Source organism: Carlito syrichta, unplaced genomic scaffold, assembly GCF_000164805.1.
Source record: "Carlito syrichta isolate Samal-C Ts95f unplaced genomic scaffold, Tarsius_syrichta-2.0.1 Scaffold307329, whole genome shotgun sequence".
Taxonomy (NCBI): Eukaryota; Metazoa; Chordata; class Mammalia; order Primates; family Tarsiidae; genus Carlito; species Carlito syrichta.
The window spans coordinates 64,257-79,182 of record NW_007251425.1 but is presented as its reverse complement, the minus strand read 5'-3'; the positions used below and the strand labels follow the sequence as shown (position 1 = coordinate 79,182).

General features: G+C 37.6%; 1 protein-coding gene across 1 annotated transcript in view; it reads left to right on the top strand.

The window, feature by feature from the left end:
* PER3 (period circadian clock 3) overlaps positions 1–14,926 on the top strand; it is a 62,400-nt gene that overhangs the window by 17,031 nt on the left and 30,443 nt on the right. Inside the window, exons 10-14 of the mRNA XM_021715721.1 lie at positions 589–695; positions 957–1,113; positions 4,793–4,898; positions 6,176–6,304; positions 6,690–6,819. Coding sequence (XP_021571396.1) covers positions 589–695; positions 957–1,113; positions 4,793–4,898; positions 6,176–6,304; positions 6,690–6,819 — 629 coding nt within the window. The remainder of the gene's footprint in view (positions 1–588; positions 696–956; positions 1,114–4,792; positions 4,899–6,175; positions 6,305–6,689; positions 6,820–14,926) is intronic.

Below are 14,926 nucleotides of genomic sequence, written 5' to 3'. Positions count from 1 at the left end.
TAAATCAAAAAAAATTAGCCAGGCATGGTAGCGCGCACCTGTAGTTCCGGCTACTTGGAAGGATCGCCGGAGCCCAGCAGGTCGAGGCTGCGGTGGCTGGGAGCAGCCACTGCACTCCAGTCTGGGCGACAGAGTGAGACTCCAACTAAATAAATAAACAAACAAACAAACAAGGCAGCATAATGGAACACATCAATTCTCTGAGGCGCTTACTAAGAATACAGACCCTTGACCTGACCTCCAGAGAGTGTGATTTAGTAAACTTACAGTGAGCTTGCACATCTGCTTTTTAGCAAGTTCCTAGATAATTTTGATGCAGCATGTCAGGTGACCAACATTTGTTAGATTGTGTAGCCATTTTCCCCCAGGATAGGCATGTAGGGTGTTTGTTGCTTTTATAAATGTTACATTAAACACCTGCGTAAAACTTTTTCACATTTAGAATTAAGAAATATTCTTAAAAGTATACCCGCCTGAGCAGCCTGGCAACAGAGTGAGACTACAACTCAAAAAAGAAAAAAAAGTATTTAAAGTGTAAGAATTACTTGATGAGGGCAACATGCTACCTGTGCTGTGTCTGTACTCCAGGGCAGTGCCTTTGCTAGGTTACCTACCTCAGGACCTGATTGGAACATCGATCTTAACACACTTGCACCCAGAAGATCGTTCTCTGATGGTTGCCATACACCAAAAAGGTAAGGATCTACTTCTTTCCTCCCCCCATCCCCTGACCTACTTCTTGATGGGAAGAAGTTTTTTATCATTGATTCTAATTTTTTTCATTTCTTGTTTCATTTCTTTAACCAGATAAAGAATGTATTTAGGCAATGTATTGAAACTGCTAAAACAATTGTTTTCTCTTAAAACATACCAAAAACTTTACAAATAAATGAAAAGGACGTTCATAATCAATATTAGCATCAAATAAATTCTATTTTTGTCCTATTATTTTGTAGTCTTGAAATATGCAGGCCATTCTCCCTTTGAACATTTGCCTGTGAGATTTTGTACGCAAAATGGAGACTACGTCATATTGGATTCCAGTTGGTCCAGCTTCGTGAACCCCTGGAGCCGGAAGATTTCTTTCATCATTGGTCGGCACAAAGTTCGAACGTAAGCCAGTTGGTTTTCATATTTTCTAAAACATGGTTTTTTACCAAATAATATTCCTTAGTTCATTGACTGCTTCTTGAAGTCAGTTGACACATGAACTAAAGCACAGATGTTCTTCCAGTGCTTTTGGAAGATAGCTTGGAATATGTACCAGGAACCTTAATAGGAAGCATAATGTCAGACTTAAAGCAGCTTAAATGACGCTCATTAAGTAAACTCTGGAATATTTGTTTGATGTATTTTATTGGTCAATAAAAATTTTTGCAGAGATTACATAGCATGAGGAAATGTTTGGCACATGAGATGTAAAAAAAATACAATATTACTTGTACACTTATAGTTATGTTTTAAACACACACACAAACATAAACTATGAAATAGGGAAAAGAACACTGGAAGGAGATAAGCATATGAGTTTGGGGATATGTATGTAAAGGAACTATGGGTGAGATTTTTTTTCATTTTTGCTCTGTGTATTTAAAAGTCTCTTTAGTGAGCATGTAAGACTTTTCATATGCATATGCTGTCACATTCACTTGTGTCTATTTTATTAAATCTTTTTGAAAATTAAAATGTTTACTAATTTCTTTTCCTGCCAGCTTGCCTGACTACAGCTTGTTTGATTGCTGTGTCCTGTCCATGTAAGAGAATTATGTGAAAAGGACCTAGAACAACCTGGCCCACTACTCCTTCTGGCCTAAAATACTCCGACCTTGAGTTTTTGGTCCTTTTTTATTTGACTTGTAGATCTTTTGAGCTGGTCGAAGGTTTTCATTTGATGCCTTTTTTTTCTCAATTTTAAGCATGGAAATGATACTTAATTCTTCAGTATCATGCTGACACTGAGAAATCATGTCTTTTGTATCTTCTTGTACAGCTTCGTATACATAAATCTGAGCAGAGTAGAACCACCAACAAGACTGACTTTATCACATATTGCTATTAGAGTAGAGATGATGCACACCCAGAGGGAGAAGGGATCAGGGTTGCTGTCACCTCTTTGTACCCCAGGGTTGGCCTTTCCACAGAGCAGGTCTAGAACCTTAATGGAAGAAATGGGCTCCTTGTACTCTAACTCATGGGACTGATTTGTGCTAGAAAACTTTTTTAACTTAGTAATTAAAGAAAGAAATATGGCTACCAAGTAATTGCTATTTGTGCTAGTGTTAATCAGAAGGACTCCCCCCACCCCCCAAGTAGGAAGCCTTTTGGAAACAAAAGTAAAATGCGATGGTTGCTTAATAGGAGTATAGAAACCCCAGAGCAAGTAAGATTCCTCTGGTGAGCCATCTGTCTGTGAGGTTGTTGATTGGTCTCCATCTTCCCACCTCAATTAGTACTAGAGATAAGTACTAGATGTCCCAAGTTGTCTTTTCAATTGTTTGGTTAGATATATATGAAATTACCTGACATATAGTGAATACTCAGAGTGTTTTTCAATATTTTTAAAAAATTATGCCAGTATTTACATCTCAAGAAACAAGATTATGTAAGGGAAAAGAACTTAAGGTCTCATAGGCATTCATCACGCTCATAAATTAATAATTTTTTATTATATTTATAAATTATTTTCAATGCATGTATTCTTCCAGTGAGCATTTATGAATTGCTTGCTCTGCACAAGGCATTATGCTAGACCCAGAAAGTAAGATGGTGACCAAAACGTTCCCCTTGCCATCATGGAGCACACATTGTAATGGGAGAGGCAGCAGATTAAAATGGCACTGTGATGTACAACTAGAGCTGGGAGGGTGACAGGTGACATGGGAGGAGCTAGGAGTGTTCACACAGGACCCTTACCATGCGTCTCCGAGTCCTTCCTGGTGGCACTGTGGGCAGACATTGTACAGGTAAGATCCATACTTGGTGAAATTGAGCAACTTTCCTAGGGATCACTTAAGGAGAAAGTTGAAAACGGAGACTAAAGCCAGGTTATCTTTCTAGCAGCATGATACTTCATGCCATATTTGTCACTATTTGATGTAGACTGTTTCTCTGTCACCTGCAGATTAATCAGTTTTGAGTTTCATAATTACTGGTTAAAAATACAATTGAGATTTATAGAAATTTCACATCTAGGAATATCTCAGTCTCATAGTATAGAGCAATCTGTTTTATTTCCATTTCAGGATTTCACTCAAAACTTGAAATCCAAATACCTTTGAAAGATTTGCAAGCTCATAATGTGTGGGGTGTATTTATATTAGGAATCAGATGTACTTTAATTCCCAGACTGATAATTCGTTTATTTTTTATTTTAACAAATATCTAGTGGGTTCCTTCTGTGGACTGACACTATTCTAGGTAATGAGGTACAAGAGTGAACAGAATAGACAAAAAACTTGACTCCATGGAGCTTACGTGGTCAGGGGAATCAGGAAGGGACAGACAACTTACAAAACAGGTAAAATGTATGGTGTGTCAGGTTGTGCACTAAGGTCATGTATTCAAGAACAGTGTGCCACTGACTGCTGACAGATACTGATTGGCACCTGCCACAGTCTAGAGCCAAGTGGAAATGAAGGGGGAAATGGCAGCTGGTGTGCAGTGACAGCAAGTGTGTGTGGTGAGTGAGGAGTCTGTACATGTGGAGCTGTTCCTGACTCCTTTTATGACACTGCCAGCATCCTGTGATTTTTTAAAAATAATTTCTGTCTTTGGGGAAATGTTTCAGTTGTTAGATAACTGAGCTGCAAGTACAAACTGAGAAACTGGGACTGGTATGATGGAAAAAGGAAAGCATGGGCTTCGGAGTCAGACATGTGGATTCAAATCCTGACTTTGCTACTTACCTTGGTTATGTGATCTCGGGCAAGCTCCTTGGACTCTCTAACCTCTGGCTTTACCTGTCAGGGATAATGTCTACTTCCTTGAGTTGTTGTGAGATGATGAATCTGACTCAATATACCTCCCTGATAGGACTTGCCTTACCAGGGTACCATACAGGCAAAAGTGTGTTCTCTGTAGCCTGAGCTCTGGGTCCATCATGAAGACCTGCTTATCCCTTATCAGATAGGAGGCCTGGAGAAAGTTCTTAATCAGGTGGAGGAGATAATATTTGTAAAGCACTGGGAATAGTGAAGGTTTTGAATGTATTATTCTTATTGTATGTCATGAAAACTAGTAGTTGCTGTTACATAGAAGGTCCTAAATAAATGTTAGTTCCTCCTATTCTTTGTGATCATCTTTGTTGGCCTGTCTGCATTCACTGTATGCAAACTGAATGTATTATAATAGCCACATTTTCACCACTAGGGTGGATTGTAGAATTGTCTTTATTAGACTGCTTCAATGATTCAAGTGTACTATACATTACATGTTGCTTGGCAAACTTAAGGTCCTAAAATTCTTACAGTAGGTTACTTAGATAATGTCACATTTTGTCACAGCCATTGTTGAAGATACTTTAGTAGCTAAGGAGGTTACTTGTCACTAGTTTTAGGTTTATACATATAGGCAGTATAGTACTACAGAGAAACTTAAGGCTGTCTGTCTCATTTGTTTTTTAGTATTTCCTACACCTCTATAAATAGAATTTCAGCTTCATCGTTCCTATATGTGGAGTCAGGAAGTGACTTTCTAAAAGCACAAATTTATTCTTTGACTGGTTTATTAAAACCCACTTCATTGTAAATGAGTTTTCAATTGCTTGACACAGTCTTTCACTTGTATTTTGTAGAAGTCCACTAAATGAGGATGTTTTTGCTACCAGAATAAAAAAGACAAACGATAATGACAAAGACATAACAGAATTACAAGAGCAAATCCACAAACTTCTCTTGCAGGTAAGGTGAGATTTTAAAAAACAAAATGCAAAATTCCCTTATTGTATTTTTATCTTAATATTCAGTGTTAGTAAAGTCACTTCACAAAAATAAACTTGTAAAGAGGGAGAACTCCTTATCTTCTACATTCCAGAAACATTTCTCTTTCTCACTCTCCTTTTTTTTTTTTTTTAAAGAGATGGAGTCTTGCTGTGTCGCCCAGGCTGGATTGATTGCAGCGGTATGATTATAGCTCACTGTAGCCTCAACCCCTTGGGCTCAAGCAATCCTCCCTCCTCAGCCTTCCTAATGAGTAGGACTATAGGCATGTGCAACCATGCTTGACTCATTTTTAAATATATTTCTGTAGAGACAGGATCTCACTATATTACCCAGGCTGGTCTTGAACTCCCAACCTCAAGCAGTCCTCCTGCCTAAGCATCCCAAAGTTCTGGGATTACAGTGAGCCACCGTGCCCAGACTTCTTTTTGTTTTTAAATTAAATTTTATTCTTTATTCTGTGTTAAATACACTGAACATTTTTGTAAGAACTCATTTTAAGACGGCAAACTGAGTCATAGTAAGCAATAGGACAGGGAAGAGAGAAGAAGTTATTTCCGTGTGAGAGAACTCTTGTATTCCAAATGCTATCAGTATGCTCAACCTCTGAGTTTGGCTTCAGAGTTTTTTGGGTTTTTTTCTCCTTTAGTAATTCCAATTTTAAAGTTGGGAGGAGAAGGATGGTAGGTATTCATTTCTCTAGCTAGTATAAAGTAAAAGTAGGAAAAACTACTTAAAAAGAAATACCAAAGGTGGTGTCTGCTAGAGAGTTCATCAATATATTTTTAGTAAATAAATCTAATGGTGTCATGTGGAGTAACTCCTCAGGGTTTTCACAATGTCTTGTTAAAATCTCTAGGGTACATGAAGTATCTATCAAGTTCTTGGAAAAATAATATGGTGTATATTTAATTTGTTCTCTCTATTCTAAACTTGCATAAAAAACTAGAGTTTATTTTCATGTTTTTAACAATTAATTATACTCTGACTTTTTAAAATCTGTTGCCCTGAAAATATCTACCTACGTTAGGAAACAAGACTTTGCCCTTGACAATTACTGAAAGAGAGAAGAATGCCTTTCTTGTTAGCATCAGAGTTGAGAAGAAAACCTGCCCACACCTCATTTAGCATTTCAGAAAATTGAATCTTAACTTTCATGTGATTCTAGATAAACTCTGGGGTAGGTAATGCTGCATTTGATGGCCAGTAACTGCAGAACTATCCCTTTGTCCTTCCAGCCAGTTCACGTGAGCGCTTCCAGTGGCTATGGGAGCCTGGGAAGCAGTGGCTCGCAGGAGCAGCACATTAGTGCCACATCCTCCAGTGAGTCCAGTGGGCACTGCGTGGAGGACACACACAAGGAGCCGGTGAGTGGGTGCATGCTCTGTTATGTATCAGTTCTGCACATGGTGACGTTTTGGTAAATGTTCTTGACTGAAAGACCTCATCCGATGAGAGACACTGTAATCCATTTTGGTTTGGAAAAGTTTTGTAAACAGAAAATATCACCTTTGAAAGGTATAATTGAAGTAATTGTAAGCTTTCTAGAAATTAGCTTATTATGAACTGATTCATTTAAACTTTGTTGGTACCAGTGTCCTGTGGCACAGTGAGAAACTGCATGAAGGTGAATACTGTGCTGTTGATCATTATGTCTTCAGAGAGTCAGAAGTTGGGTGTATTTTATTTATGTATCTCTTAATGCACATTTTTATAGCTTTTGAAACATATTTTATTATTTTTTTCCCCAAGATGACCTTGCAGCAGGTCTATGCCAGTGTAAACAAAATTAAGAATCTGGGTCAGCAACTCTACATTGAATCAGTGACCAAACCATCAGTCAAGCCAGTGATGGGGACACATACAGAGCCGCTTGGTGGTGGTGAGTTAGCAGGGCAGCCCCAAGGCTCTCCTCCCACAGGCTGTTATCTTCTGCATAGACATCGTGTATGTGACCATGAGCATAAAGTCGTGTACCTGGGTTGCTCCTTTTCTTATTTCTTTATTTGCCAAGATGACAATAGTACTGTCTGTAGCAATGGCAGCAACAAATACGATTCTGGATGTAAATGATACTAGAATGTAGTTGCAGTACACTTTGACTTTCATAAAAATTAACTTCTGAAAAACCAGCAAATTCATAGATTTCCCTCCCTGTATGAACTGTCTATAAACTGAGTTGATTTTAGAATGCATTTCAAATAATAAAGTATATTATAATAATCATCCCTTTCTGTCATTTCAAACAAATGGTGGAAATATGCGACCTAAAATAAAAACCTTGGGGCTGCCAGGCTCGGTGGCTCAGCCTGCAATCCCATACCTTTGGGAGGCTGAGGTGAGTAGATTGCCTGAGCCCGCGGGTTCAAGACCTGCCTGGGCAGGCGAGACCTCATCTCTACAATAAATCAAAAAATTAGCCGGGCGTGGTAGCACGTGCCTGTAATTCTGGCTACTCGGAAGGCTGAGGAGGAAGGATCACCGGAGCCCAGCAAGTCGAGGCTGCGGTGGCTGGGAGCGGCCACGGCACTCTAGTCTGGGCAACAGAGTGAGACTCCAACTCAAAAAAAAAAAACAAAAACCTTGGGGCTTTTTCTTGATATATGTTTAATTTTCTCAAATATGAGGTAGGAAACACTCCAAAAGAATCAAATCAGTTGTATTAATTGATGTTATTTGAAAAGTTAACTTAGTTGCGTGATATAACATAGGAAAGTTCTATAATATAGAGATCAAATTAGATTGACATTTTAATTTTGCTAATTTGGCCTTCATTTTTCCTCCTGAATGTTAGTAATTTTGGATGTTGTGATGGATTTTGGTCACCTAAATGTTATTATGATCTCTGTGATTGTCAAATGTAGACATTTTACACAATAGGAGTGAAATTTTTTTCTAAGGTCAGTAACAATAATGACTATATTTTTCAAGGAGTGAAATTTTTTTCTAAGGTCAGTAACAATAATGACTATATTTTTCAGGACTTGACATGATTTACACCAAAAACAAATCAACTGCTGGTACTATGGGTGATACCATTGGGAGCCTGTTTAGTTTGTGCTGTTATAATAAAATACCTGAAGCTGGATAATTTTTAAGCAACATGAGCTTCTTTCTTGCCATTTTGGAGGCTGGGAAGTCCAAGATCAGGGTGCCAGCAGGTTGGTTTCTCGGTAGGACCTGGCTCCGCTTTCAAGATGGTGCCCTGAACATCGTGTCCTCAAAACTCTGCATATTCAGATGTCCTGCCGAGGGAATAGAAAGGCAGAAAGGAATGTAGCTAGTGCCTTTCAGCCCTTTTACTAAGGTTACTAATCCCATTCATGAGGGCCTTGCCCTTGTAACTTCATCACTTCCTATTAATATTGTAACATTGGAGTTTAACCTCTAACGTATGAATTTGGAAGGGACTTACATATTCCAACCACAATAGAGCCCATAGGATGTTCTCCAGGTATAACAAATACGGTTCTTTAGTTTTTTTCTTTTGATCTTGATAGGAATAATACGTTTTTGTTTTTGTTTTTTTGGTCACTAGAAACCATCGGTGTCTCCCTTTGTAAAAGAAATGATCATAAATAACATTTTTGCTGTATAAAGTATCATTATTCCATGTCTTGGCAGAGAAAAATTCTTTTGGAAGGTGTTGAAGCCAACATTTCTAAATGTTTTCTTCATTGTCTGGTCTGGTCAGTCCTCCTCATGGCTACCTTGGCCTAGGATCTCTTATGAGTATTATAGTTTTACACCCTGGTCTCTGTTTCATCTCAGAATAACTTCCTTTCTCATTTCCTGCATTATTCAGTTTCTTATCCTCTACCATGGATGTGGTAATACCATTGGTACTACTTTTTTAAAGGCTATTTATTTAAGTAGACAGCAATATTCCATCATTCACTGTTTTATGGCATTTAAGCTGCAGGTAACTCTGTGTGCTTATGCAGCTACTTTAGAAACTGAAATGTTTTTACTACTTAGATGCTTATATTTGGCTCTAATAGCACATGTAGGTTGTGACTTCGGGGGAGAAGGAAAATCTATTGACATTTGGTATGGCTTTGGAGAGCTGATGTTCCTTGGGTATCTTGATTTTATTAACATTTTAAGATCTATAAGTTTAAAGAGCTGTAGAAAACCTTTAGTACTTAAGAATGCAACTTTAAAATAAAGATGTTATAATGTAAATGTTAGAAACTGACTAGAGACTTAAAGCAATGGAAAGGAAAATGCTTAACAGATTATCGTTTACATGCTTTACATATAGACTACTAGAGCCAACAAAAACTTAAGGTTTTAAGTTTAAATTTTTACTGTTTTTACAAGATAAGTTAATACTTTAAGATAGAATAAGAAGGGAGATTTTAAAAGTTAATATGGGAAAACAAGAACAATGATGATCTGTAAAGCTCCTTCAACTTTGCTACCTCCTTGGAGTGCTAAGGTTACAGGGTAGCTGATAGGCCTAAAATCTGAGAAGAGACACACGCTTTTGGGGAGGAGTGAGATGCAGTGCTAGATTAGGGTGCACTGGCTAGCTGAATCATGTAACTTGAAAAAAACAGACCCTCTCCAGGGCACAATGTAAAGAGAAGGCCAGAAGCTGAAAATGGAGCAGATATTGAGGAAAAAACAAAAACTCTCTAGCAAACCAGCCACTTCTGAAGCACAAAGTGCAGCCAGAGGAATTTGTAAGCTGTATTACATTCTGTATAACCATTGTAACAACAAACCTCAAACCTATCCTGAAACTTAGATTAATTCAATGTCCTAACAAAAGGAAAGGCATGCTTAGTCTCTACTGTCCTATACCAGTTATTCAGTTTCAGTAAGAAATTATAAAGCTTGGAAAGGCAAAAAGAAAATGAAACAACTTCCCAAGAGACAAAGCCATCACCAGAACAAGACTCAGATGTGACACAGAAGTTGGAACTATCTGGCAGGGAACTTAAAACAATTATGGATAATACACTAATGGCTAATGAATAAAGTATGCAACATGCAAGACCAGCATGGAGATGGATCATAAAAGAAAGGATCAAATAGAAATCATACAAATGCCAGGGGTGAAGAATGCCTTTGATGGTGCTTGACCCAAATAAGAAGAGAATCGGTGAACTTGCATATAGATTGCTTCAAAAATTACTTCAAAAATTTGTTGCCTGCAGATTTATTCTCTAGGAAATGCTAAGGGGATTTCTTAAGGCAGAAGGAGTGTGATACCAGACTCAAAACTTGGATCCACATGAAACAGAGCATTCTGAGAATTTGGGGACAATATCAAACTATCTAACATATGCATAATTGGAATCTTGGAAGAAATAATGGCCACAGATATTCTGCAGATCCAAAGAAGGTCAAGTAAGTTAAATACAAAACCAAAACACTGGAGTATATCACATTCAAACCAATGAAAACAAAACCAAAGAGAAAATCGTGACGGCAGCCAGAAGAAAAAACCTTACATGGAGAGGAACAAAGATAATAATTATGATAGGTATTTCTATAGAAACATTGCACACTAAAAAGACAATGGAGTAACAACTTCAAACAAAAAAAACTGCCAACACAATTTTATACCCAGGAAAAAAATATCTTTAAGAAATAGGCAACCAGGCTCGGTGGCTCAGCCTGTAATCCTACGCCTTGGGAGGCTAAGGTGAGTGAATTGTCTGAGCCTGTGGGTTCAAGACCTACGTGGGCAACTTGGTGAGACCTCATCTCTACAATAAATCAAAAGTTGGCCGGGCGTGGTAGCATGCACCTGTAGTTCTGGCTACTTGGAAGGCTGAGACGGAAGGATTGCCGGAGCCTAGCAGGTCGAGGGTGCAGTGGCTGGGAGCGGCTACTGCACTCCAGTCTGGGCAACAGAGTGAGACTCCAACTCAAAAAAAAATGGAAATAGGCCATTGCTTTTCTAGACTCTGGTGTAACCAGAGTAAATTCTATTTTTAAATGATTTTAAATTGCTTTAAAAGGTAGTTGACTAAAGCAAAAATATTTTGCAACTGTAGCATGCATATATAAAAGTAATAGGACAAGAATACTGCGAATAAAAGGAGGGGGAGATATTGAGAATTTACTGTTGTTAAGGCTTTATACTAAGAAACAGTATATTATTTGGAGGTAGACACTGAGTACATGAGAATAGATATTGGAAACTTCAGGGAAAAGAATAGAAAATATTTTGAAAGAGGTAAAATAGTAAGTCAGTGGAAGAGATAAAATGGAATTTAAGAACCTTAACCCAATATGAGGTTTTAAAAAAACAGAACTAGAGCTGAAAGTGGTGACATGCACCTGTAATCCCAGCTAATCAGGAGGCTGAGGCAGGAGGATTACTTGAACCTAGGAGTTTGAATTCAGCCTGGGCAACATAGTGAGACCTCATCTCTAAAAAAAATTAAGTAAATAGCAAATGGAACAAATAGAAAACAACTTAGTAGTTGGTATATTTTAATCCAACAATATCAATGATCACATTAAATGTAAATTTCTCAGTACAATTGGATGAGGAGACCCAACTGCATACTATCTACAAGATCTCATTTTAAAAACAAATATAGACTGGGCTCAGTGACTCAGCCTGTAATCCCAGCACTTTCGGAGGCCGAGGCGAGTGGATTGCCTGAACCTGCGGGGTTTGAGACCAGCCCAGGCACCTTGGGCTGCTTGTCTCTACAAGAAAATAAAAAATAAAATACCCAACACCTCGTCTCTACAAGAAAATAAAAAATAAAATAGCCGGGCATGGTAGCATGCATCTGTAGTTTCAGCTACTTAGAAGGCTAGAGAAGGAAAGATCACCAGAGCCTAGCAGGTCAACACTGGGGTGGCTGTGAGCATGGGTGCCACTGCACTCCAGTCTGGGCAAAGGAGTGAGACTCCGACTAAAAATAAATGAATAAATAAAAACAAAGATAAGTAAAAAACAAAAGGTTAGAAAATATATACCTTGCTAACACAAATCAAAGGAAATCTGGATAACTAAATTTAATATCACAAAAAGTAGACTTCAGAACAAGGGCTATTACCAGGGTTATAGAGAACAACTACATAACAGTGAAGGTGTTGATTTTCTAAGAACACAGAACAATCTTACATGTTTATGCAACTACATGAAGCAAAAGCTGTTAAAACTACAAGAAGAAATTGACAAATCCACATGATAAAGAAGTAGACAGAAAATGAGTGAAATGCAGAATACCTGAGCAGCTCAACCACAGGGTCTGCCTGATTGACGTTTGTTGAGCACCTTCACCCACAATACACATATTTTTCTCAAGGGCACATGGAACATTCATCAAGACAGAACATACGTTGGGCTATAATACAACCTTCAAACATTTTAAAGAATAGAAATTATGCAAGGTATATTCTCTGACCATAGTGGATTAAACTAGAAATTAGTCACAAAGAGAACCAGAAAATTCCCAAATGTTTAGAAATTAAATACTGTATGTCTAAATAATCCACAGGTCAAAGAGGATGTCCCAAAAAAATAAAAACATTTGAACTGAATGAAATAAAAAGATAACATAAAATATGTGGACTATATCTACAGCAGTGCTTAAAGGGAAATTTATAGCATTAAGTGTTTATATGGGAAAAAGAAGAATGGTCTCTGCTCAGTACCCTAAGCTTCCTTCTCAAGACTAAGAGAAAGAAGAACAAATTAAGTCTAAAGTAAGCAAAAAGAAATAATAAAGACCAGACATCAATAAATATGAAAAAAAATAGAGAAAGGTAATTAAATCAAAAACTAATAAAAATAAAATTAATAAATTTTTAACTATACTGAACAAAAGAAAGAAGAAAGGACAGATTGTTTTATCAAAATCTAAAACTCCTTTTGAAAGACACTGATAAGACAATAAAAAGACACGATATTTGCACATTATATATACAATAATGAAGGTGTATCCAGTATATAGAAAACTCTTTCAAAACTCAATATGAAGTCAAAGACTCCAATTAAAAAGTTGTCAGGAGTTCTGAGCACTTTTCCAAAGAAGACATGTAGGCAGATAGCACATGAAAAGATGCTGAGCCCCATGGGTCATTAGACAGAAAGCAAGACCACGAGATGCTACCACACACCTATGAGAATGGCTAAAAAATAATTTTAAAAACTGACAGTACCATATGTTGACAAGGATGTAGAATAACCGGAACCCTCGTATAATGCTGGAGGTGATTCAAAATTGTTCAGCCGCTGTGGGAAAGTTTGATAGTTTCCTATAAAGTTAAACATACTGTTATCACCTGACTTGGCAATTTTATTGTTATTTACTCAAGCAAAATTAAAAACTTAAGTTTACCTAGAAACCTGTGACTATCACACTTCTACTCACTAAACACAGAAACAACCCAGATGGTATTCACCAGGTGAATGGATAAACGGTGGTACACCTATACAATGAAATGCTACTCAGCAGTGAAGAGACGTGAACTTGGTTCATGTAGCAGTGTAGATAAAGCTTAAATACATTTGCTCAGTGAAAGAAGGCAGAACCAAAAGGTTACATATTGTATTATTCCTTTCTTGAAAAGCATTCTTTCTGGCATGCTCTAGATCTGGAAAACCAATTTGTATTTACTAAGATGGGTGAGGGAGGAGTTGACTCTTAGGGGCAGCTTGGGGAGATTTTGAAATGAGGGAAATATTCTTTTGGCTACTGTGGTGATTGACATAGAACTTTTTATTGCATTTGCCAAATCCCAGCCCAGAGTGCAGAGAGAACCCAAGATGATTTTCAGACTGTGACAGGTGAATCTAACCATATTACAGATGAATGACATAAACATACAGAAGGGTTGGGGAAGAAAGGAGATAAGTAACTTTGGGAAACAGTGCTTTAATGGGATACTCTGCGTGTACACACTGTATTCAAGCTGATATATTTATTTCCCACCAGAGTATGGTTGGCAATTCTGAAGCAACTTTATACTAGAGTTGAACAAATTGGTCAGTACATTTTAATGATAACCTCACTATCACATTCCTTACTATCAGAGAAAGAAGTTTCAAGTAGCCAAAGGCAGGGCATATTAGAATTAACTCTCTGGTGCTAGATGGAATTGACAGTATCGGTATGAATTTATGGCCTTTTTGTTTAGGATATGAATGGATGGACAGATGGGTAAGAGTCATTACACAGACATAATTACTTGTTCTGTCCATTGAGAGACCTACAGGCTGGGACACATTTAGCAATGAGCATACCTAGCGCCCGGGCTTTGACTTCTAAGTATGTTCTTCTAATAAAAAGAACCAGGACTAGAAAGTTAAGGAAGTGCTCCCTCGCCTTCCCCTCAAAAGTGAAGATGGCATGCCAGAAGGCCACAGGACAAGTCAAAAGAGCTCCTTAAGCCCCAACTGGAACAATTTGAGCAACAAAATAAATGATATAGTATTGGACTATAATCCAACAAATACCCATGAGTTCATAACTGTCAAAATGAGTGAATTAATGAAACAAGAAAAGGTAGAAGAGAAACTCTTCTCTATAGAAAAGGTTTAATAAATGTAGAAGGAATGAGGAAAATAGAAAATTGCTGTTAGAATTCTGCAGTCATAATGGCAGCAGGAAATAGTGTCCCCAGAAATGTTAAAACTGTTTCATGAAAGGTCTTTTGATTGTTGCATAACATATAAAATGTACCACTTCAACAATTTTTAAGTGTCCACTTCAGTGGCAGTAAGTACATTTACGTTGTTAATGCAACCAGAGGGTGAAAGTTTAAGAGAAACAGGATATTTGCATGATCTCAGGGTAGTCCTCCAAAACATGTATTGTTTACAGTATTTATTACATTGTAAAATGGGAACTTTACCCAGGAGAAAACTGACAGACACCACTTTAACCCAGTGATCAAGGTAATAAACGTTAGCATCCTGTGTCTGGGATGATGCTCTAAGAAGGGCACTGCACCTCTCTGGTATTCTCCCCCCAAATGCAGAACCTCAGTCTAATTGTGAGAAAACATCA